The sequence below is a fragment of the Typha angustifolia genome, chromosome 11 (assembly GCF_048772165.1).
Source record: "Typha angustifolia cultivar Huaian chromosome 11, ASM4877216v1, whole genome shotgun sequence".
Classification (NCBI taxonomy): domain Eukaryota; kingdom Viridiplantae; phylum Streptophyta; class Magnoliopsida; order Poales; family Typhaceae; genus Typha; species Typha angustifolia.
In genome coordinates this window covers 2,941,236-2,966,675 of record NC_133249.1, presented here as the reverse complement: position 1 = coordinate 2,966,675, position 25,440 = coordinate 2,941,236, and the positions used below count along the sequence as shown (strand labels likewise).

The window sequence follows — 25,440 nt, the reverse complement described above, 5'->3', positions numbered from 1 at the left end:
AAAAAAAAACAGCCCCTCACATGGGTGCGGTAGAGAGCAGTGGCGTAGTACGACCCGTAGGATCGGAAACTGACGGCCCAGATCGCGCGCGGCCCCGCGTTAGGTATTTTGGCTGGAGAGTTAAGGGTGGGTCCCCCCACCACGTTGGGTGAAGTGGCAGGCGGTGGTCACTGCCGCATGTCCCGGGGTGGAGAAATGGTGGGGAAACGAGGGAAATTTCAGCGATGGGAAACGGGAGCGAACAGAAACGGTAATAAGACGAGGGGTTGGATAGTTTTCTTTGGATTAAAAGGAAAAAAAAAAAAAAAAGATTAAAAAAAAGTGGATAAAAATGGAGTTTGGCGAGGCTTGGAAGGAAGGGGTAGGCAAACTTGTGAAGGAAGAGATAGAGAAGAAGATAGCGGAGAAGCAATAGTATAAAATAGAGTTTCTTTCTTGTCCACATGTGGGTTATATATAAAAATTAATTTATGCGTATTAACTGTTAAAACGATTTCTTAATTATATAAAAATGAATTAAGAAGTCGAGAAGGATTGATATATACGCGCAGGGTAGGTTTTCAAGAGAGGATTATTAGAGCAATATTATATTTCATTAGAATATTTCCAGAAAAACATAAAACAAAATAGCTAAGCTAAAAGGCAGGATAAGAAGACACCAAATACACCAAGCAAGCAGTACTAGAATAAATTTTGAGAGCTTTCAATATATCTTGTCAATGGGATGGATAATTGAGCGCTGGCAGCGAAGCTTGCCATCATATAAGAGGAGAAGTAATGAGATAAGCAAACAAAATCCAAAATCATGGCTTAGATAGACACAATTTGTCCACATTCCAATCCTGACCTCATGAAATGTACCAACTCCATCGTCGGTCGGCTATATTCATAGCACAGAGTGTGCATCATTCGAACGGGTACTTAAATGGGTCTAGGGCACTTCTATTACTAGAACTTAGGATACTATTTTGATACCTCCAGTGACAAGAAAAAAGATATGATAGGTTTAAAAAAGATAAAAGAAGAACCAAATTAGTAATATGTTATGATCTTAATCATTGTCCAGCTAAGTCGTTATGAAGAAATAGAATAATCACCGGCTAAGCCAAAACACTTGCGATTTGGTAGAGTTTCCGTAGGAAGAATAAGTACTGGGTATTTGCTCCCCTGGGTATACAAATTATATTGTAATACCTGTTGACTCTGAGAAGGTATACATGTGTTGTAATATGCTAGGGCATATTATAACAAAGACATCAGATAAAAAACAATGAAATGCCAGTGCACTTCTAGGAGTTTTTAAGGTATTGATAACATTCTCTGGACAGAGCAAAGGCAAGATGTACACAACCTTCTCCATTTAATTGAAACGGCAAACTGTCTCCAGAGATCAAAACTGTGGCCACTTTGAAGTTGGTGCAAGAATGCTAGTCCTACTATTGGATATACTGATATACTCATCATCCTCTGCAACTAGTGTATCATAAATGAGGCTTGTTAACAAAGAATATACTCATTCATGACATGTTGCAATTAAGGACACAGCGCAAGAAAATAAATCTTCATCAACGAAGACAATGGTTCTATCTTATCGAACAAAAACAAACATCACACAGTAGCCACAGGAGTGTACCACCCATGGTGGATCTCCACAGCCTTCTTTCTCCTTGCAAGCCTCGACTTCCGGTGAGCTCCTGTATTCCTATGCAAGGTGCCAACCTTCACAGCCTTATCGATTGCTGAGTATGCTTCCCCTATCAGTTTCTCTATCGGAATAATTTCTTCAGCACTTGCATCGGTTTTCTTTCTTAGGCCATCTAGAGCTTCAAGGACCTAAAAGAAAAAAGAAGCAAAATCTTGTGACCGTACTACTTGATTTTGCAGAAGAATCACTGTGAAGAATTTCAACAATAGGCTATCCTTTAAATGCACGAATGTATACTAAATTACTTTACAGTAACCAATCAAATCATATAGACCTTGTATATTGTAGATAATAGACAAGACAGTTCAAGAGATGAATCAGCATGCAAACATTGTTTAAATTATCCAGGCTATACTTTTATAGCATACTAAGTAGAGCATGATTCATATGCATGTTTCTCCTGAGTTAAGTAATGCAGTTTTCTCCACATTGTAGAAATTCAACATTGTTATTGGATGTCATTTCCAAAAGATGTAGAAAAGCTGAAAATTAATCAAAATTTCTAAGCTTACAGCTTTGCCTTGTGTAGTGAAGCCTGCAAGGAAAAGTTCTAGCAATATTCTAGTAATACTAGCATGAGTTCACTCAACAATTCTGCTCCTTGCTCTGACTGACAAAATAACAAATTAATATATGGTAAGCTTGTCAGGTGTAGTATCTTCAGATTCTCACAGTTAGTTCATTCTTATACTCATGAAGTACATCCATCCTGTGATGTTAGAGAGATTGTATGTATACTTAATTAATAAAAAAGAAGAGAGAAATAAGAAAAAGAAGCTACCAGGTACATAGAGAAAACCAAAACGCATAGAAACTAAAAGAAAAGCTGCTAGGTACATCAGGTCAAATTAAAAAAATGACACAGAAAATTGTCTGGATAGATTCAATGTAAGTTCTAATTTTTTTCTATTCGATTTTCTTTGTTGGATATTGTAAATAATACAACTTATGCAGTGTAAAATAATAATAATAATAATTTATCACAAATTTTCTCGCAATTAGCCTTATTGTGGCATATAGTGCAGAACGTAACACTATTTCCTGAACAAAAGAATGTAAGCAACAAAACAGAAAAGATATTATTATAGGATCTTTTAAGTGATTAGGTTAACATAAACAGAAGGGATACAAAACGACATATGTAGCAAAGGTCTTGAAGAACACATTAAGGAATTCAATGCTCAGATCACCAACTGCTAACTAGCCAACAATGTGTAATGGCCCATAGATACAAAAAGAAGAAAATAAGAAAAAGGTTGTCATGAGCACACAAGCTTTTAAAATTTAAACAAAAGGGATCCAGTGTAGTCCTTTAGTGGCTTCATTTTCTTAACTCCATAATAAGTTTGAAACCAACTGATATAACATGAACATAAGGTGGACAAAGAAGGTTGGTGCTTCCAAAGCAATATCTCATAACTTGGAGATGCAAGGCACTCACAATAGGCCAACAAGCCTAAAGATACACATGTATAGATTTGAGGAACAATGTAGATGTTGAATCAGAAGAGAGGTTGTGATGACGAAATGGATGGATCGTGGGATAACTATACACCAAAAAAAAAAACTCTAAATTAATGGTATACAAGTGAGTCTGATTAGACGCCATGGACATATGGGCTATGGCAGAAGCATAGGAGCGTAAATTTGTCAGTATAAGGACCAACAAGAACATGAACTAAAGCTGTGAACTAGGTAACAAAAAGAACATGATTCACGCTTCCAGCTATCAACAGGGCCAGCAAATTAATTAGAGGCATTGAGATGTATCCAGTCCCTAACTTAGGCAGAGAATGAAGGCTGGCGCATACTAAATGGCATCCTTGTCTTATAAAAGATGGAACCAAGTGACATAACATGAATGTGAGGCAGAGGAAGCTAATTGGGGCCTCTCATAGCAATATCTCATAACCTTAATAATACAGAGTCCTCATTATAGGCCAATAAGCCCAAAGTGTCAATAGTATCAATTTGGCAAGCAATAAACGTCTTGGAGCAAAAGATGATCTTGCCGCCTCTAAATATGAAAAGGAGGGTATAAGTAACCACAAAGGTAAAAAAATTTACGGGATACAAATGGAACTTTAATTGGAAAAAAGGAAGCCGTTGCGCATCAAAATTAAGTACAAAATTCCATGCGCAATGCCAAAGGACTAACTAAAAACCTAAATGACACCTTTCAAGTAAGGGAAAATCAACTTCTGCACTTCAGTTATCGACATTGTCAGAAAATAAATCATAGTCATGGTCACGTTTCGCGCATCTCTAAACAGCCATAAGCTCAAATTAGATTCTTTAGCCAACAATTCAATAAAGCGCGCATAAAGGTATATACCTTTTTCATCCGGGTCTTGACCTCAGATTTCCGCGACTTGTTATATATCCTTCTCTTCTCCGCCTGCCGAGCTCTCTTCGCAGCCGAGTCCGCCTTCTTCTGCGGCGCCGCCTCGCACACCACCAATTTACGCGGCGACTTGGGCCTCGCCACCGCCGTCAACCCTTGATAAGTGTTCCAGCATACAACAGCTCAAATTTGTGAATGAATCGATGAGAACAAGCAACGCGAAGAGAAATTTGGGAGCGACTGCATACCATTTGGGACGGCGACGAGGAAGACATTGGAGGAGAAGGCGAGAGATCTGAAGGCTTGGCAGAGAGGAAGAGATCGAGAAGTGGAACTGGTGGAGAGAGAGAAGGGTTTCGGTCGGCAAGAGGAAGAAGGGAGAGCGAGGCAAGCCATTTCTTTTTTCCTCCTTTCGAGCTCTATCCACTCTCTTATCGTGATTGAATAAGATATAAGCCTTAGGCACGTGCGGCGCAGCAGTCTAATGTTTACGAAGAACACCCTGTCATTTCTAGTAATCATTAAGATTTCCCCGCATTCACGCGGAATTACTATTTGGACCCTCATACCATTTTTAAAGAGCATCGGTTTCTTTCGTGCAGTCATTAAATCAAATCTCGTCAATACAACGAGCTTCTAGTGTGAATCCAGACTTTGGCAAAATAAATAGAAAAGTAAGACAGTATTCATCACCCTCGCAGTTTAAGTATCCCATGCTTTTATAAGTTCTAATTTTGTGTGGAAATGAAACGGGAATCACAAATCTATATGCAAATTGGATTACAAGCTATACAATTCATATCATACAAAAAAATGACTCCAATCTAAGATAGCAAACTCAATAACTGCCCTCACAACAGCTAAACTTTAGTTATAAGATTACACCTCACGCATGCATGATTTCCCAAGTACTGAGTGAAGAATATTTTGCACTCCGACTCAAATTGGAATATCTTTTGAGACGCTAGAATCCGAAGTCGTCGTCATCATCAAGCATTGCTACCAACAAAGAATACTTTACCTTTAGAAAGATTTTGCCACCCTCAACGCATAATTTAGCACCAGTAACCACCCAATACCCTGGCAAATCATCTGGTCCTCTTGACATTTCCGTGGTATCGACAAATCTGGACATCTTAAGCACTCTAAGTGGCACTGGAGGTCCTCTTGGAAAGATGGCAGAATTAACCTCCACCTTAGGCTCTGCAGGTGGTAGCAGACCGGTGCTGAATCTTGAACTAATTAAGGCTGAGATGGAACCAGATTTCCGAGACGTAATGGAGGGACCATCCCACTCAGACCGACGAATCCTCATGGAAGCAACAGAAGAGAAACCTAGCCTAAGAAATAGCACCTTCCTCATACCAACCTCTTTCACCTCCAACCATGCCTTGGTCACTACAGCAGCCCAATCGTCGATATGGGCGCCACTGTACTGGACTGGGGCTGTGCAAACATGTGAGAGTAGTGCCCATTTTATGGGCTCAAAATAGGCTCGTTCATTTACAGTATCATCATCTGCAGAAACAGCATCATTGGAGAGTTGAAAGGTACTTGGAAGTGCTGAAAGGTGCTGCAGATGAATAGCCAGGCGATCATTTTTATTACCCTCTAAATATAGACGAATCCCTGTCACTGGACGATTGCTTGAATCAACCTGTCAGAAGGAGAATCACCACCTTAGATGCTCCCTAGTTCTTGTAATGATATTGAACTCTACAACCAGATGAATAAGGAGAATCAAAGAGTTTGTACTTTGTGACTACAGTAATGACGATGAATGCAGTTGAGGATAAAGTTGATAAATAACAGAAATCTGTTTTCAAACTTACATGGACTGTATTAACATGAAGCTTGGGGCCCAACAATGTGAACTGAAGTGTTGGAAAGCTACGCTTCCTTCGGTGTGGACCAAGAGGGAGTTCACCAAATGCTGGAGCCCATTGGCGTGGCAATTGGAAATCCAAAAATTGCTGAAGCTCCTCTATAGGTGGCTTATCTGAGTTACACAAGGCAATACAGTCAAAAGCTTAGATTACATATAAATAAATAATCATATCCTAGCAACTTGATAGCACTTAGCATAAGAAACCAGTATTTCAACTGACATCAACATTCATTTTCACATGGCTAGGTGGAGAAGTATTACAATTTGCTTCTCTCATGCAATTGAAAAGTACATAATACCTAGAATTTGCTTGTATAATGAGTAAAAGCACAACATAACCCTGGTACATGCTCATTGTAGTCCATGAGATATATAATAGGGTGGCACTCTCTCTATGGTCAGTATTACCTCTGGTTATTAGAGGAATTATGAAATTCTATCTTTGACCTTTAAAGTTCAAAGAGACATGTATCGAAGTGTTATTTCCCACCATTAGAACTTGCTTATAGTTAGATGAATTGGAAGAGAAATGTCACAAATTAATGGCTGTGCCGAAGGTACGTGTTGTGCAGTGCTACCATCGGCATGTCCCGTGTTGATCTGCACGCTCTTGGCATACCTTTGCGTGCCAAGCATGCATTTAACATATTTTTAATTAAAAAAATTTAAATTTTAAAAATACTTTTGAGTCTTCAGCACATTAATTTTTTATTTTGGTTTGAATATATGTATTAAAACCTACATTACAATCTTTCATCTTTGTATTATTTTAGTAAATGACATATTTACTAAAGATATAGTAATTGCCAAATACAAATATTATTCAACATAATGTATAATTGGATACATTCATTAAAATTTGTATTAATAATTGAACACTCCATAATATGATTGAAATATCTATAATATAATTAAACACATAATATTAATTAATAATAGTTTAATAATTAAAACTAATATCTAAATCAAAGACTTCATTTGTCGGCATAGGAATAACACGAAAAAAGTTACGGTAAATACTACTAATAATCTTCAATCATATTAATAATGATGGCACAAAAATAACACGAAATTTATTTGACGATGATTGAGGAAAATAAGAAAAAAGTTTTAAAAAAATGAGCTACACATCGGCATAGGTTAGCACGTACCCATGCCGGACCAACAGGCAACCGCCACAGCCATCCTTGGTTGCAATTGTTGCCTTGTAGTTCTATAAGTTACTACAAATAATAAGATTCCGAAAATGAAAAAAGTGACCAGTTGAGAGAATAAAAAGAAAAATAAAACGAGAACCTAGTCATACATAATAAATCATCTATTTCCATTGTCAAAGAACATGCTTCCTCGGTACCCAAATTTCTCCTGGACTAAAATTGATCAATTTGGTCATAAGTGCCAGCCCTACAACAATTAATTGTCACTCAGCAATCTCTTGTTTGATGTTTCAAAGATGTGACATTCTGAAACCTTGAAAAATATAGATAAAATTAAGTTCCTTTCATTGGAAGGTCCTGTAGTATTCATCAGTACTTCACTTAGATTTAATTCAGATGCATGTATATTTATATAAGAGAAATATTACTATAAGAGTAAGTAACATACTTACACCGAAGATACAGATTAACTGCATGACTGATGAATCCACTACCTCGAACACGATTCAACAAACAAGTTATGGGCACAAAAGACATCGATATCACATCTGGGGAATGATAAATAGAAGAAAGCCAATCTTTATGGCTTTGATATATGTCGGAACCTCCTCTTCTGACATGAATGATTACTACATCCTACATAAGGAGTTCAAAGTATCACCTATAAGTGCTTTTAGTGCAATCCTTACACAATAAACAGTTGGAACAGATCTTACATCCTTCTTCAAATGAGTAACGAGTGATGATCTGGTAGGCTTTAGAGCTGTTGCATTGTGATCTTGAACAGCAAAAATGCTATCCTGAAAGGTAGAAATGGAGATTACTAAAAAGTCAAATTCCATATTTAGATCTGCAGTTCATTAAGTATGTCCGAACTGGATAAATGTTGTCAAATATTCGAAGTGAATTTACTTTTGCTGAAGCAAAACAATGTTATGTTTATCAGAAGTTCAGAACATCCAAAAATTCCTCTAGATATGAAAACTTTAGACAAAGAAGTATTATAGCTTGTCATTGAGATACCCCATCTTTTGAGAAGTTCAAAGAAAAAAGCTTTATGATATTGACATCTTTATAACTGGAAGAACTACTATATCACATAACATAGCAACAATTTAAGGAAGTAAATGCCGAGGAAGGATGGTAGATAACAAAGTTTCAACATGAAAAGAATAATGCTAGACCAATAAATAATCAAAGATATGATAAGGAGCTTTTATAATGCATTTTGATGGAGAAGAAGCACATGTTTTAATCAGAAGAAAATCAAGGCTCCAGAAACAATGGGTATGTAGAGCTGAGAAGCTTGCAACTTTATAAGATAAAGAAAATGAAATGCTGAACGTTAAATAAGCCATCCTCTACAACATGACTAATTTGAACTTATGCAAAGGTTATAGAAATAAGCTTAGGATTGCTAAACTTGAGGCAACAAGTGTCCAAGGTGACCAAAGCTAGGAGTGTGACAAGAAAGACCCATCAATAAATTTTACTGCTTGTAGTACTCACATCTATCTTTCTTTGTAACTGATCAGCTCTTATGTTGATATCACCAGTGGAGTTTTTAGCAAAATTTTCGTCAGCTAACTTCTTCAAGATGTTCTGCACGTCATTTTTCTGAAGAACAGATTCCTGCAGCTGTTTAATAGAAATTACATCCTTGCCACCCATCTTTACTCCAACAATGACATGAGTACCATATTTTTCGATAAACCTGGAAAACGAGAATTATTCAGGTTCTAGTTTTTGGTAGTATCAAGTACATTTTTTCTTTGGTATTATATGCAGACGGTGTAGCAATGGAAGGTAAAATGATTTACATTTATACTATGTCGTTATAAATTCACAATCACTTAATATGTACAGCCCACGATACTCTTAGAAGTGATTCACACGGGTTTAATCTTCTTGGTGCTAACACACAAAATTTTCTTTCTTTTATTTAAAACAATCAGTCATCTCCCCCCAAGCCTGCATCTTTTCTCTAATCAATTCCAGCACTTACATAACCCTACACTGGAGAATATGATTCAAAGAAGAGAACGTACTTTGCTAGTGCAGCAGCATCCCATGAATCTGGAACTTCCTCTCTAATCCTCTCCTGCAACACAATCCGCGATCTCGGGATCTCAACTCCATAGAACTCGAAGAACCAACCATCAAAACAGAGACTTTTGGTGGACGACACATCCTTCTGCCAGCACCCGCGGAAATCGAACATAGTATTGAACATACCCGACGGGATCTTCCCCGACAAAGAAAGCCCCTGATTGAACTCCTCCGCCATCTGATACCATGCGATTCATTAATTGGATTGATTTCAATTTTAGTAGCTAAGGAGAAAGGGAAGAGATCAAGGACCTGGTGGAAGGATACGACGTCGGACCGGAATCGGGTGCGCTCCCCCTTGTCGCACTTGATCTCCCTGGGAACGCCGGAGACGACGACGCCGTCGGGGAAGACGAGGTCGTGGGTTTGGGACTCGTCGAGCTCGATCAAGCGGTGGGGCTTGCAGTAAGTGAGGCGGAGGTCGGAGGAGAGATTATAGCCGCATCCGATGGCGGCGACCGCCCTCTCCGCCGCCGATTGCGGCGTCCACAGCCCTTGATCCCTCTGGCCCATCAGCTACGCTAAAGATCAGGGCTACCTCCTTACAATTTCGTTCGGGTTTCGAGGAGGAGGAGGCTCTTATCCCCCCTCCTCCTCACTGGTGTTGATGTCTCTCCCTTTGACGCTTCCCGGCTACTTCGACAGCAACTGAAACGACAAGGAAGTGACCTCTTTTACCGTCTGATGGTCGCTGAGATTCGTGAGGTAATTAATCGGACGGACAAGATGGCTAACGGGTGCAGCGGGAGAGACTAATCGAAGAAGTTTCTTTCCGCTGGAAAACAAATTTTTACATTTCACATCACCCTTTTAGATATATTATGATTGACACCCTTTTTTTAAATTTTTTTATTTCCGAATTTCGCTTAAGGTCCTTCGTGGAAGGACGTCTCTAAAAATGTTCTATTCCATCTGTTTAAGACTTATCTAAACAACCTTAAATTTTGACTTAGACTTAGGTCTGTATAACAACCTTAAATTTTATACACATAAGTTTTACTGCAAGTAAATTTACTTGTTTGATGTTTTTTTAATAATTTAGAGACTAACTCTTTTTTGTATAAATAAAATATAATAATATTTAGCTGTTATTTTATAATAAATTTGAGAAATATAGAGGAATCTTCTTTGAAATGTAATTATTTACAAATGTATGAGGAGAATTGTAAATTTGTGAAGATGCTTTGAATGAAATGTCATTCTCCCTGCATGGGTTCTAATTTTGGGTAATAAACTCCATCTTTGTGATTCAAATCTATAGCTCTTAGGGCTGTAAAGTATCAAGATCGACTCGAATTTAATTTAGAGATCTATAATTATGTTTAGGCTTAGGCTTGGCTCGATAGAATTCGAACCTAGCCTAATTCAGGATCAAGCTTTAAATCAGCTAAATTCTAGTCCCATTGGATTAATACTATGAGGATAAGATATACTATAAGCTATTAGATCAAAATCTAATAGTCCCAATTATTCATAATATAAACTAATATAATATATATAGTAGTTTAAGTCTTATCGAGACTCAATTATTTTGACAACCCTATCTATATATTAAAAAATAACGTTATCGACGTACATTATTAAATTATTTGTACCGAGTATAAGACCGGCTTCTTTAGGATGGACATTAAGGTGGCATTTAATATATATAATACTCTTTTTTCTTAATATAAATATCATATATCTAATTGGGTTTAATTTTTGGATCGATGTTGGCTAAAGTATAACTTAGCATTATTGTTAATCTCGCCATATAAATTAGTATTAATTGTCTCTTTTCGTATATAGTGAAAGAGATGGGTAAGACATAAGCTACAAAGTGCTTCTCTCATGCCTTTTGTATTTATATTTATCTTTTGTACTTTTTAACTAAGGTGTAATAGTTAAATTCTCTATTCAAAATTAATGGTGCCTATGCCTTTTAACTTGGACTAAATTTTTCTTCTACCTCATTAAGACACCATGAAGTAATTATTAAACAAAATAAAAAATGAGAATAAAATAATACTTTTTATTTTGTTAAAAGCTCGCTCTATTTGAGTACAGGTTTTGCTCGACCAAATTTTGAGCAAAATTAAGTCTATTTCAAATCAAATTTAATTTAAGCTTGAATCAAACTCAATTAAGTTTGAATGAAATCTACCTGTGACCTACATTTTATAAAATAAATCAAATATATAATATTATATATTAAGCCTTATTGAGTAGAACTTAACCGAGCCGATATGCATTAAAACTCGCTTAAAATTAATTTTGAACCTGAATCATTTGATCAAATTTGACTAGTTTTAAATATGAACTGAACTTGATTTAGTCTTATCGGGCTAGGCTGTCTTGAACCGGCTTAATTATTTTTGACTGCCCTATTTAGAGGAAAACTACAGTGAGTTGATACTTAGATGGAGAATATAGTCAACAAAGCCTTGATATTTTTGACAGTTGGTCTATTTTAGTTTACTGGTAGGTTGTAGTGTTAGGTCTTAGAGAGCTTGACTCTACAAGCTTGACAGAGATGCTGATCAACAAAGCCTTGCATCATTCTTGCTTGCCTTTTTTTGTTCTTAACTGTAGTGATGCCTCTGTTGCTAAGTGAAAAAGCTTATTTTTAATGCTATCACCCCTTCTTACTTCGCTTTCTTTTATTACGAGTGCTTATATTGTTATTTTCTTGATATAATTTTTTTATTATTGTTATGTCTGTATATCAGCATGATCATCGAGGGGACGAGTTCGGATTAATCGGACTTAAGCATTTGTTCACGACCTGATCTACCAATCATCCGGGCCGGGCTAGAATAGTCTAGCCCATTACATTCCGTCGGCCCGTGAGAATTTGGGCTAGTCGGGCCGGGTTGGCCTAACCCACCAATCATTCGGTCCAACCCATCTTTTAGTTATTTTTTTAAAAAGTTTTATTGTTAGCTTATTTTTAAAAAAAAATATATTGTTGTTCCCCATTTAAAACTAATAATAATAATAAAATAAATTAAAAAATCATTGTGTTGCAGGCCAAGCATTAATATAATCCTAAGTAGTGAGAATCATTTGAATTTTGACTTGATTTATATGATTAACCTATGAAATCACAATGAATAAAAAAAAAATGAAACCATTTAAAACATTAAAGAAAAAATAATTAAATGAGCATTTAAATATGCTCTTTGGAGATTGGAAGTAACGTCTCAAAAGGGACTAAGAATCTTAATATGGAGCAAGAATTATTCCTACTGATTTATGTGAAGCAACAAATGCCCGAAATGTTATATTCCATTAATCTTAATTAATTGCCCAAAGTTTCACGTCCCAATTCACAGCGGTATCACGTATTAGATACACTCGTAACTTCCTCTTCTCTTAAATACATAAATCTCAAATTAACGGGAAAGAAAATTGACATAAATCTCATCTCCCTCGCAATCGTATTATTCTTCTTCTTCTTCTTCTCCCGATCTCTCTAATGGCGGGACTCCAACACCGCTCGTCTTCTTTCCCTAGTCTCGCCTCCAGGGTTCTCCTCCTCCTCACGGCTCTACCCCTCGCGCTTGCCGCCTTTGCCTTCGTTCTCCAGTGGCGCGGGGGCGTCGTCAACGACCCCGTTTCCCGGTGGTCCTCCTCGGAGACGAAGAAGTTTCCCGGGATGGAAAATAGCCCGATCGGATCGTCGGCGGCTTCGGCGCACGTATCGGCGGTGGCGGCAGCGGGCTCGGATTGCGTGGAGATCCTTGGGCGGACCTCGTCGCCGTCGTTCCCTTACTATAGGGGTTGGAAGTTTGGTGTTGAAGCCGATCCCAAACCTAAGGTGAGGTTGGTGGAGTAGGGATGGGGCAGTTGGTCCTGGAATTTTCGTAGTTATAGGATTTGTTTTTCCCCCCCTTTTTTTGTTGAATTTATGATTTAGCTTAGGGTATAGGCAGTTTCGGATGTTCTATTGGTAAGTAAATTAAGTTACTGTCGTCTCTGTCTTTTGCAAGCTTACTGAGTCATACATCTGATAGTAATATAGATATAGTATAGATTGTTTCTTTTCTTTTCTTTTCTTTTTTTCTTTAAAAAGTGTAAATTACTAGAGATTGTATTAGTATTAGATGTAAATTTATGGTATGCTTTTTTCCTAATGGGTTTTTGTATGGATACAAATGCAGATTTGCATCACATCGAGCACTTCGGCTGGTTTGGAGCAGATCTTGCCATGGTTGTTCTACCATAAAGTCCTTGGTATTGCACAATTTTTTCTATTTGTTGAAGGAAAGGCTGCAAAACCCAGTGTTTCAGCAGTGCTAGAATCAATTCAAGTAAGTCGGTGGATCTTATTATCACAGCTTAGTCTGAGATAATTTCCATGTGTGAAGGCCCAGTTATGATATAGTTTGATAGAAGGTGTTTTCAGGTTCATGAACTTTCTATTCTATTTAGAGCTGAACTTTGGCACTGAAAATTGGCAGGGTGTTAAAGTTATATACAGAACTAGAGAACTGGAGGAGAAACAGGCAAAGAGGTGAGCTCATTTTTCTTTCCTGATGTATAATTTTCTTAATGAGATCAATTTAACAATTACTTGCGGTATGTCTGAATATTGATCAAGGAAGAGTTTACACAGTTTAGTAGGTCGCGTTTTAAAATTTTGAATTGCTATTGTTTGTGCATTTGTGGTCCTCCACTTATAAATCAGTCTTCAATAGTGCATTGAAGCCATTAGTTTTAATTAGAATGGTCGCACGTTCTAGTCCCACCAATTTGGATATTTTTTGGTAGTACAATGAAAAACATGAGACCACATATTGTACATGTTGTCAGAATGTAAAGTAGTATACTCTTTATTGTGAAGCTTAATATCTGGAGTAGCTGGTTATTAGACATTCTATTTGAGCAGGAGGTCCTGATATTTAATCCTGTTAGGCCTTTTCATTTGTTTAATTTTTCAACAACTCACATAATTTATCTAGTGGTCTAAGTATTCATAAACATGCATAAAGTGGTGTTTAGATGCAAAATAATATTTGATATTCTTTAATTGCTACTACTTATGAGTAACCTGGTGAACTAATTTTTGGTAATGCATTGATAACTTGAAAATAGAGTTTTGTTCCAGTCTCTTATGCAACTTTAGTTCTACAGAGTTCATTTCTCTCTTCCTTATTGTGTATAATACTAGTGCCTTCTCTATGATATTTGTTCTTGATCCACATCTATACTTAGAAATACTGATTACCTTCTTTTCTAGGTTATGTCGCAGTCACATTAAATGCTTATAAGTTATAAACCATACAATAAGTTTATTGGAAGTCAATAGCCATGCAGATTTTCTTTGTTCATGTGAAATCATACTATTAATATATCTTGACATCAGGTCTGATACTCGTAGTCATCAGTATGGTGATTTGGCTATGAACACAAATTAGACATGTGAATCTGCTGATAGGATTGTAGGAGATATAATTGAAATTGATAAGAGCTAGTGGTCAAGGAACATTTCCTGACTACAGTTTTTTGCCATTCTTCGTTTTTCTGCTATGATTCTAAATGTTAGATTTTATCCCCAAAAATGCAACGTGCAAGGAAGTTCAGACAGGAACCGCTTACACATTGGTGGATCTGTATACTTGTGCAATATTTTTTAAACCTCTATCATTATGAAGTTCTAATTGCCTGCTAAATTTCATTTCTGCCCTGACTTGCAGTCGTATTTGGAATGAGACTTGGCTAGCAGGCTTCTTCTACAAGCCCTGCAATTATGAATTATTTGTGAAGCAATCACTTAACATGGAGATGGCTATTGTAATGGCACGGGTATGTGTAATATTTTTGCAATTATTACATCAAAAAGTTATTGTTCATTACCTATAAGACTGTCATTATTCTTGTACCGTGCACAACCATGCATTATCATATCCCTAGCATGTGTGAGTTTGAATTGTGAGAACTATTTAATGGCGGCATGCATCCTATTGAAGTTATTTGCAGCATATTGAAATATTTATGGGATAATCAACTTATGCATGTCTTTTATATGCACCAAAGGAGGCTGGTATGGATTGGATCATACATCTCGACACTGATGAATTGATACATCCTGCTGGTGCGGCAGAGTATTCATTGAGACGATTACTCTCTGATGTCCCTAGTAACGTTGACATGGTTATTTTTCCCAATTATGTAAGTAGGAAACTCGCATGCTAATATGCTATTTATCACCATTACTGTTATTGCTGGAACTGTAATTAGTTCATTTGCTTTTCAGGAAAGTAGCATTGAACGAGATGATATAAAAGATCCGTTTAGTGAGGTACAGTATTTTGTTTCTTATATCCACTGCTTTCTTCATTTTGCTGATGTATAGTTTGCTAAATGTTTTTTTGAAATTGTCCTATGACAGTTTGGTTGGTCATGCAAAGTTGAAAATTCCTTCTATTTGCGGTATTTCTTTTAGATTAATCTGCTTACTAATAAACTGATCTTGAATATTATGTATGTCTTCTAAGCTTTCTCCGACTTCCTAATTTTCTTTTAGTGATTTTTCAAAAATATAAGTAATTCATAGACAACAAAAAAACGAAGAATAGCAACAACAAAGACATTGTCATTATTTTGTGTTGCCTATTATAAAGGGCAATTCGTTTGATCTTTTACATCAAATACTTTCATGCAAGTGCCTTAAAAGTATGTTGATTCTGGATCATTAAAATGAAATATAAAAAACAAGAAGATATTTCTCACTTTTCCAATCCTGGCACCACACCTCTAACACATGCAGACATCATAGGAGATGGAAGAAAATTCTCTTTCTTTTAGTCCACTCTTCAGCTGCCATCTTGGCTACGAGATTCTTCTACTAATGATCTAATCTCCTTGTTACTATCCATCTGAGGAAGAAGGCTTATCCTTCTTACCCCGCTATTTAGCTGCTATCCACTTTTCTAATGATAGACCCTACCTATCTCAGTAGCCATTTACAATTTGCATCCGGTGCAGTCACCTCCCAGTTATCAATATGCATACCTGAGTTTTGTAATTTAAACCAGCACCTTGTCTTTTTAAGTAACCTTCTTCCTTGTATTATAATTGCATTAGACTAATTATAGATAAACCTATTGAAACCTTCAAGTTTATGTAGATAAAATTGATTTTTCTTCTGCTCAAAATTATACTCACTGCCTTGCTTAGATTAGTCTTGTTAATCCAGTCTTGTCTACAAAAAGGAATGCATTTAACAATATTTGCTAAATTTTACTTGTGTAATACAGTTTGAACTTATATATTCTTAGACTAGCTATATGCAGCATTTTGAATGCTACATTTGGCCTGAAATATTAAACATTCTTTGTTCTTTGTGTTCTTCAAACTTTTAATATCTCTGACACTGATTTAGAAAGTTAGATGTATTGCAATCTTATTTGCTCACTCTGCTAATTTTGCTAGGTATCTATGTTCAAGAAAAATTATGACCATCTCCCAAAGGACACATATTTTGGCATGTATAAGGAGGCAACACGCGGCAACCCTAATTACTTCCTTACATATGGAAATGGAAAATCAGCTGCGCGAATACAAGATCATCTCCGTCCTAATGGTGCACATCGGTGGCACAACTATATGAAGAGCCCAAAGTAAGATGGTGTGCTCACATATACGCGCATCCTGCTTTTTGGAGCTGCAATGTTATATCTTTTTCCTACTTATGGGATATTACTTTTGATAGTGAGATCAAGCTTGAGGAGGCTGCAGTTCTACATTACACATACACGAGGTTCTCAGACTTGACTTCTCGTCGTGATCGGTGTGGCTGCAAACCAACAAAGGATGATGTAAAGAGATGCTTTATGCTGGATTTTGACAGAGCAGTAAGTTTTATGACTTTGCATAACTAGTAAATACACTTTATTTATTTCATGTTTAGTTATGGACTATCATTGTTTGTTCTCGATGAATTCTGTTTTATCTTGTGTAAGATAAATATGAATGGGTAATAGCTCTGGTTACAATTACTAATGAAAGCTTTCAGAGATGTGCATGCCACATCTGTATCAAGTAGTGACATAGCCAATAACTGTTGTTCCAGTGTTTACTAGTTTGTCAATATTCTGCATGCATCTTATGATCATATGCCAGCATGTGTGGTGCATGTGTATATAGAGTAATGAGCTAAGATTTTCTTTATGTAAATTTTGGCTTTGTAAGAAGTTCAGCATGAGCATCCAATGTGAATCCCATTTTGGAGTTAGATAAGCCTTAAAACATTCATTATATTGAAAAGCAGGCAACTAATATTTGCCTTATTTCCAGCTGGTTGAATATGTTGATGCACTTTTCTGGGTATTGAATTTTTTTTTATTGCTCTATTTCATCATGTTCTTTCATAAAATAGATTTCAGTCAGGTGATGCTGTGGAAGTGCCATTTCTTGTCAACTTCAAAAGTAATTGCAGACATCAATTATGAAAAATTGGTGGAATAGTGTGCCATCAGTGACTTATTGTTCTATATTCGTGCTAATATTTTTCAAATTCTATGGCAGGCTTTTATAATTGCATCAACTGCCACAGAAGAGGAGATGCTACGCTGGTAATTTTTTTCATTTCACCATTCATATAGTAGTGGTTTACTATTATTTGATATTTATACAGTAAATTCCCATAGTCGTAAAAGCTGTCTCATTTCAAGAGAAGCAGTATCTCAGTTTACGATCTTCCCTATCTGGAATGCCAATCTAATAATAAATCAGCTGAAATATAAATTGGTCTGCTTTTCTGACCTTGCAACTTTACCTCACCATGCGGGAACTGATTTCTCTGTAAGAGCCAAGTTCAGTATTCTCTGCAAAGGTCCTCCCAGTAATTAGTAATTAGTATATTTTAATTATCCTTTACATAAAGTTTCCTTTTCTTCTCAGGTACAATGAGCATGTTGTATGGACTGATAAAGAATTAAACATAAAACTTCTCAAGAAGGGAATACTGACACGTATTTATGCCCCTATGGTATTTGATATCCATACTAGCTTTATCACTTTATAATTATGAGTTGAGCTATTCGACACTTTCCTACTGATAATCTGATATTAGAGTATCTTTAGGTAATCATTCAAGGCTTGAGGGAGTTTGGCGTCTTCAGCTCTGCAGTTGCATCAGGTCAACTACTATCCAAGGAGAGAACCTTATCTAAAGACAATCTCCAAAATGGAACTTATGCTCAACCTATCAATGGGTCTTTAAACTCTGTTGAAAGGGACAGTACTAAAGATTCTCAGAAATCCGCAAGGAAGATCTTGGAAGTCGCCCGCCTGACTGAGAATGCCATTCCACCTTTGTCCCCACCTGGATTGGAAGATCTTGTAAATGATACGTGATGCACCACCATTAAGGATTGCCTACTTAGGTCTGATATCTTGGCATATTGGATTTCCGGTCATCACCAGCTGTATGTCTGAGGCAATTGCCTTTTATGATCAATTTATATGGTGGTTCTTCCCGATCATTTCACCCAAGCGGCGTTTCCGAGTGTCACATGTTCTCACCATCATAGTTTTGCAAGCATAGAGCGAAAATTCTTAGTATGAGGAATTTACAGCATTTGTTACCGTGAGGATTTTGCATGAGGTATTATTGCATTGAGCCCCCACTAATTCTTTCATTGTGATAGCGATGTTTGTATAGGAATTATTTTAGGGGGTTCTAACTCTAAGATGTGCACTTAATTCAGCAGTTAATTCAGTGGCAAACAAAAGTGGTTTTTTTTCCCATCTCCTGTGTCTGATTTCGTCTATCTGCTTGGAGGACGGGTTTCTCACGTTGAACGAAGATAGAAAGCCCAAGAACTCAGTTTTCGTCCGGGCCCACTTCGTGTGGCCGTCGGATGCATAAGTCGCACAAATGCATGGCTCCCCGAAATGCAGAAAGAGAGGACCATTGGATGTGGGAGATATAATCGGGACCATCCAATGACCAAAAACCAAGCCCAACATGTAAACCCCACTATGCAGAAAGGCGAGTCCAGCCCAAGCTTGAATCGATTAATTTCTTCTCATTTTAGCGTTGGGCTCGCGAAATTTGGTTTCGATCAACTGTGGCGAAGGCTGAAGGAAGAGCGGAAGAAGGTACTCCTCCAAGCTCCAGCGAAATCCAATTGTCGAAGAATAAAATTCTCTAGAGAGATTTGTAAAAAATATAAGAAAGAAAGAAGGTAAACCAAATGCAATTTTGCAATGTTTTGCTACAGAGCTTGCGGGCAGACGATTTCTAAATACACTACTCATTCATTAGATAGAGAAGATCGCTAAGATTTCGTGATCCACTGTCAAACCTAACCAATTCCAATTATAACAATTCAGACTTGGATCGTGAGGATCACCCGAATACAAAGTAAAATACCTTCGGCTGATATGAAAAGAATTCGACCAAGTTCCATTGGCTTCTGTTCAAAACACCCTAGATATTAAGTACAAGGAGCTCATACCTGAAGCATCATAGTGAGGATAGGTTAACGCGTTGCTATAACACTTAACCGCACCATAATCCATAAAAGACAACATCAGAGGCTTAGTCCATCGCAGGAAAGGAAAATAAGAACTAAAATAGTACTGGAGTCAAAGGAACAGAATGTAGCATCAAGTTGCACAAGTATATATATGCTTGTCTCCCCTGATGCGAAATGCAACATGGTTTAAGGTAAAGTACGTCCAGAATACAGCAGTGTCTCAGGCATATAGCAACATTAAGAAAAATCCTTGGACAATGACATGCTTTCAAAGGTATTTATACCCTGAAACAGTGGAGGCCCAGAAGTGAAGATGGCCGCTTTATAACAGAATCCAAAGCTTGGGGCGACTGATGGCAGAGCAAATGAAGAGCACCCAGACAAGGCAGCACCACTACATGCACCTGTGGAAGTACACTTGACCCACATAGCCTCCAGTCATTGCTCTTCTGACATTACTCTCAAACATCTTAGGGTTGTCACGTAGGACAGCAGCTGCATCATGATTCAAGGGGTCTTCGTCATTTGGTTGCTGCAGATAAAAAGGAAAGGTTAATTAAAGCTGATATCTCGTTCACATAGAAGGCGAACCAAGTGAACTCCCTTTCTATTAATTAAATATCGGACATTATTCCAGGTTGGGCAGTCAGTGTTTGACAACACTGAAAGAATGGAAGGATAAAAGAAAAGTCCGTAATATGCACAGAAATCCAGGTCAGTGACACACTTTATTGCTTGTGAATCTCAAGAATGATCCAAAAATGCATATGCTTGCTATCACTACACGAGCAATGTTAAGAATGACAGAAAAATGTATGTACTTTCAATCACAACATAGAATGTGAAGTTGTGAACCAATATACTTCAGTAAAGCAATAAACACATCAACTTCCTCAATCTAGTTTTCCTCTTTATGATTGAAAAATGTATATACTTGCTATCACTAAATAAAATGTGGGCCAAATTATTATTTGTGCTATTATTTCAAAAGAATAAGGAGGAGCTCAATAAGTCAGCTGCAGTACAGCGTAGAGGTGAACAACCTTGAAAAGCAACTGTCAGGAGAACGTTAGAAAGGCCAATCAAATGTATTCAATAACTAAAGTGCTTGTGCATGTACTGCTTGTGCCATGAAATTCGAAAAGGTTACACAGCTTCTTTTCAACTATTGTGAAAACAGTAATTTGAACTACTTAATGAACTAAAAGATCACATTAGAGAACAAAATTTAGGATAAATATCTTGATGCTACAGTATGAATATATAGGATTTTATCTAAGATTATCTTTCAATCAGATAAATTATGAATGGTGAAGCAAACAAAGAGAGCATAAGTACCAGAAAAAGAAGATTCAAGCCGTAAATGATAGTGTTAATGTTGAGAACAGGTTTCCAATCTTCACGCAAGATGTTTAGGCAGACATTTCCTTCCAAATCGATATTAGGGTGGTAAACCTGATTAAATGTCCATTGTGATTATATAGAAGGGGAAAAAAACAGCAAAGAACTATTGTTACAAAGCAGAAAAGAGCAAGACATAATTGCCAAACTGAAGCTTATACCTTAGTCTTGCACTTCACCTTTGGTGGCTCGTGAGGATAAGAAGGAGATACTTGGAAGGTAAAAATAAATGTACCACCTCTACACATATTGAGGTTAAATACATAAGAATAAAAATGAAGAGAGAAATTTTCTGAAAGAAAGCACACACTACTACAATCAAATAAAGATTGTAAATTTAACAGCTGTTTAGATGGAAATAATATAAATTAAACAGAGAGATAAGAGTCTCCAAAATCACTGGTACAGCTTGCAAGGATGGAAGGAAAAAGCAAGTACCATCCACTTACTGGTAAAATCCTTCGTCAGGCCGAATGCTGATCTCAAAATTCATCAAATCATCCTTTCCATTTGGAAAAGAAATGGAAATGGTTTTTGGTATGTTGAGCTCACTAATATCTGTGAAATATGTAATATAAGTAGTCAATAGAGAATTTTTGCTCCATTTTCCAGAAGAAAATTAAATTTCATCTAATGAAATAGGAACTTGCTATAGTAGGTTAAACATAGCCCCAATTCTACAATTAGATTTACATAATATCCCGTTGTTAAGTATCAACTACATTGATCTAAAGCTCTGGTTTGCTTATGACTCAGAAATTAATCCCCACTTCAAAAGTTTCAATCACTCTCCCAATCTATGATTGGTTCGTGCCAAAGAAACTTTTGGGAGTTGCTGTGTGCATGAGCCATATCTTATCTGACCAACCAAATCTAAAAATTAGTGCAGGACTATAATGGCCAGTCAAAGGGTGACCTGTACAAAGAAAGAGAGGCCCTGAATCAAGATTTAAACCTTACTGCCTCCTAACAGTCCTTCATGCATGGAAAGCCTAAAGTTAAAAGCAGCCAAATAATGTCATTATTTGGCAACCAAGAAGTTCCAGGGAAGCAATATAGAATATATTTCAAATGCCACAGTTATTTTCTTTTCAACAAAAAGTCAAAACATACAGTCCAAATTAAAATGCAGGAACAAGTCATCTACCAACTTTGCACTAAAATATGTATATTAAAGCAACAATCACTTTTTCCATAATCACATTACAGAAAATTTGCATCAGAATTCACAAATTTAAGAGTCACTTTTTTTTCCCTATTGCTATATTGTAGCCAAAAGAGAATCAGAAACAAAGAAGATAAAATTGATATGCAATGGAGCTTACATTTGCAGGGAATGGTGAATTTTAGAGGAGTGTGGGTGTTGAACTAGAATATGAGGGTCAATATAACCAATGTAGACTATGTTTGTGTTTGAGGATTGAAGCCTTTAAAAGGTCCAATAATATATTAAACAACTGACAAGAATTCCTAAGATAGCTAGTAGATGAAATCAAGAAGCACTGCATAATGCATGTCAGGAAAGTATGAATCATGCAATAAGAAATTAAATAACTACAAGAATAAAAACATCTTTCAAATGCAACAAACCTTTGTGAAGGCGTAATTCCCCAGCACTCTGCTTCTTGATAGGAGGTCTTCCATTGGCATTTGCTGCATCTTCCCTCTTTTGGCCCTTTATCTTAAAAAGATTTATCATTGTTCTGCAAAAGAAGAAAAAGAGAGAAATTACAAAGGCTTCAGCAAATATGGGCATGGGCACCCTCCATACGAAAAAAGCAAGAAGAGAAAAGAGCACAATCACGCATAAATATAGAAATTAAATGTACTAGCAGTCTAGCATACTACAAAGAAGACAAACAATTCTCTTCCCAGTGACTGGTAAATAAAAATAAATTTGGGTGATCTTCATAACTATACCAAATACCAAACTACATAAATAATAAAACAAGCAAGTGACAAAGGCAAACAGTCATTCAGGTACTCCATGTCCATTTGCTAAGATAAACGAATTAAGAAGACAGTTCTTCAATGACCAAATAGTCCCAATACCATAAAATATTAAAAGAATACACCGAAAGAAAATTAGCTCCATACTTTACAAAATAATGCACACTATGCTGTGACAGATGCAAAACATACTATCAATCCATAATGATAGAACTAAGTACACGGCCATATTGAAGATTACTAAAGCCTAAAATGGTATACTAAATACAGCTGAGTGCTTTGCAATTTCCCACTTTAAAATCAGTACTAACCTGATTCAACTTAAAACCCAGCTAGTGTACTACTCAATAGTCTTTAAGTATTTCATAAACTTTAAACAATTCTGCTTTTTAGAGATCCAGAAGAGACTTTCTCCTAATACGATGGATGTCTCATGTAAGATAAGAATAGAAACCAAATTTATCATGAAAGATAAGAATAATAACTTGTTTTGCACAAAACTTTCTGATTTAAAGTAGCAAAAATTCTTTTACTTATTTTAAACACTGATACAAAGAGTTAAGTACAAGATACAGATGAGCTGCCTAGTCATGACTCATGAGAGCTCCTCACATAAACCGATCCTCTTTTGGGGACTTTAAAATTACTATTATATTTCAAAAATACAAGTAAATATAAGCAAAATGAATAAAAGAAAAAGAAATTTGTGCACAAAAACTGCTTAGATTGTATCAGAATAAAGAACAGGGGCAGATTGAATTTAATGACTGATCAATCATGTAAACCGAAAATATTAACATAAAACAGTTTGATCATTTAAAGATTATAATTTAACTAGTAACAAATGTCAGAAACCAGCAATTGCTCGGCTGCAGTTTGCGTCACTAAGCATCTACAACCAACATTACACGAAGAGCACGCTATCCTCCATTCTAACAGTATCCAATTCTTTGACAGAACCATTATCCAATAAAAAAAAAATCATCAAATATTATCCAACTATATATATAAAAAAAATCTCCAAATCCAACAAATAAGGAAAACCAAATAAAAAGCACGAAGGCTTACTCATACTGCCAGATCAAGTACAAGAAACATGATTCCTAGACATGAGCTCGTCATCAGCTCCAAATAACAGAATACAAACAGAGATTAAACTAATAGCGAAACAAGGAGCATAAAGGAAGAGTTACATATAGGGTTAGTGTTAAGTCTAGTGTCACGGTTAGTGCTAACTCGCCGTCGAGAGGGAAAGGGTTAGAGCTCGCCGGAGGAACAGAGGGAAAAGGAGCCGGAGGATCGGAGATCGGAGGGAGAGAGATAGGTGAAGGACATTTACCAAAAAGGGAGATGATCGCGGGAGGATTTCGCCGGAGGTCTGGGAGGGCGATCGGAGGAGCCCGGAACCTAATGAGAGCAGAGGAAAAAGAAGGTAAAAGAAAGTAGAGAGTAGAGAGGTGACGGAATTGATTCCTATCGGCGGAATAACGCAATTATTAGTAGAAGTTTTTACATTTTAGTACTCAAACTCTATGGAAATAGCACCAGAGGTCTCTCCGCTTTATCTGAGAATTTTCATTTTGTACACTATCCTATCAAGATATTACGGTTCACACCTCTCCTTCACTGAGCTAAGTAGGAACCATAGTACCGCAGGCCATACATTTCGCTAAACCACAGGCTTTTCAATGATTGAAATGAAAACCGTGGGGTCGTTTAGAGCATTTTCAACCATTTAACTAAAACATGCAGGGTGTGAAATGAAAAGATCTCATTTTTCATTGGGTTAATTTTAAAGAAATAGTGGGATCGAAAATTTAATTTATTTTAAAAATAATTACACTTAAAACTCTTAAACTATTGCCTATGACATTGTAATTAATTTATTTTTTCACACATTAACTCCCATATTAATTCCTAAATTATTTAAAACTTTCGGAATACACACCCAGTTAATTATCCGTCAGATTTTTCAGTTAAAATATATCACATGATTAATTTTAAACTCTCTAAATATTATTTATTCTCTTATTGTAGGAAAAATGTATCAGAAAAGAAAATGAGTAGGCACCGATAGCACTCGATTAAGGCAGGCTTTTCGTCCTTATCATCAACTGGGCTGATGTCGGCCCATTGGAGTAACTTTTTTTAATTTAATATTAAAATTATATCCATTTTAATGATTAGTTTAAACTATTTATAGTTCTAGATTCTTCTCTTCACATAGATGAGAAGTGAGGAGTTGGCATGTAAGTAAAGAGGCACTAAAACTTTCAGCATCTCTACCACGACACTAAAGTGACAAAACACCAACTCCGTCCAATTTAATGGTATCAGTGGAGGTGCTTATCTTCCAAGTTACACTCTATAACTAACTGGATGGAGTTGGTGTATTATGTGCAAGCCTCCTGATTGGA

General features: G+C 36.5%; 4 protein-coding genes across 6 annotated transcripts; 1 reads left to right on the top strand and 3 right to left on the bottom strand.

Moving 5' to 3' along the window:
• Positions 1 to 1,454: 1,454 nt before the first annotated feature.
• LOC140769665 (small ribosomal subunit protein bS20c) lies at positions 1,455 to 4,477 on the bottom strand. Its single transcript, XM_073110470.1, has 3 exons — positions 4,298 to 4,477; positions 4,041 to 4,204; positions 1,455 to 1,833 (listed from the first exon to the last, which is right to left on the bottom strand). Exons 1-3 carry the CDS (start codon positions 4,443 to 4,445, stop codon positions 1,609 to 1,611), a joined length of 537 nt encoding a protein of 178 aa, XP_072966571.1. The 5' UTR covers positions 4,446 to 4,477; the 3' UTR covers positions 1,455 to 1,608.
• A 270-nt stretch (positions 4,478 to 4,747) lies between these two features.
• On the bottom strand, positions 4,748 to 9,839 carry LOC140769664 (MACPF domain-containing protein NSL1). 3 transcript variants are annotated; one of them, XM_073110467.1, is made up of 8 exons: positions 9,456 to 9,839; positions 9,143 to 9,381; positions 8,604 to 8,808; positions 7,811 to 7,894; positions 7,543 to 7,730; positions 7,089 to 7,150; positions 5,882 to 6,048; positions 4,748 to 5,706 (listed from the first exon to the last, which is right to left on the bottom strand). In XM_073110467.1, the coding sequence occupies exons 1-8, from the start codon at positions 9,714 to 9,716 to the stop codon at positions 5,014 to 5,016; spliced, it is 1,899 nt and encodes a 632-aa protein (XP_072966568.1). In that variant the 5' UTR covers positions 9,717 to 9,839; the 3' UTR covers positions 4,748 to 5,013. The 3 variants fall into 3 exon arrangements, with proteins under 3 accessions (XP_072966568.1, XP_072966567.1, XP_072966570.1); XM_073110466.1 differs by having other exon boundaries at positions 7,089 to 7,160; positions 7,547 to 7,730; XM_073110469.1 differs by lacking the exon at positions 7,089 to 7,150 and having other exon boundaries at positions 4,750 to 5,706; positions 7,547 to 7,730; positions 9,456 to 9,838.
• A 2,705-nt stretch (positions 9,840 to 12,544) lies between these two features.
• Positions 12,545 to 19,124, top strand: LOC140771381 (glycosyltransferase-like KOBITO 1). Its single transcript, XM_073112901.1, has 11 exons — positions 12,545 to 13,002; positions 13,346 to 13,495; positions 13,646 to 13,698; positions 14,882 to 14,990; positions 15,222 to 15,356; positions 15,442 to 15,486; positions 16,620 to 16,807; positions 16,900 to 17,041; positions 17,715 to 17,761; positions 18,090 to 18,177; positions 18,273 to 19,124. Exons 1-11 carry the CDS (start codon positions 12,661 to 12,663, stop codon positions 18,543 to 18,545), a joined length of 1,572 nt encoding a protein of 523 aa, XP_072969002.1. The 5' UTR covers positions 12,545 to 12,660; the 3' UTR covers positions 18,546 to 19,124.
• A 623-nt stretch (positions 19,125 to 19,747) lies between these two features.
• LOC140771363 (NEDD8-conjugating enzyme Ubc12-like) lies at positions 19,748 to 24,510 on the bottom strand. The gene is made up of 6 exons (XM_073112872.1): positions 24,363 to 24,510; positions 22,664 to 22,776; positions 21,523 to 21,631; positions 21,235 to 21,313; positions 21,011 to 21,127; positions 19,748 to 20,204 (listed from the first exon to the last, which is right to left on the bottom strand). Exons 2-6 carry the CDS (start codon positions 22,770 to 22,772, stop codon positions 20,067 to 20,069), a joined length of 552 nt encoding a protein of 183 aa, XP_072968973.1. The 5' UTR covers positions 22,773 to 22,776; positions 24,363 to 24,510; the 3' UTR covers positions 19,748 to 20,066.
• Between the last annotated feature and the right edge of the window lie 930 nt (positions 24,511 to 25,440).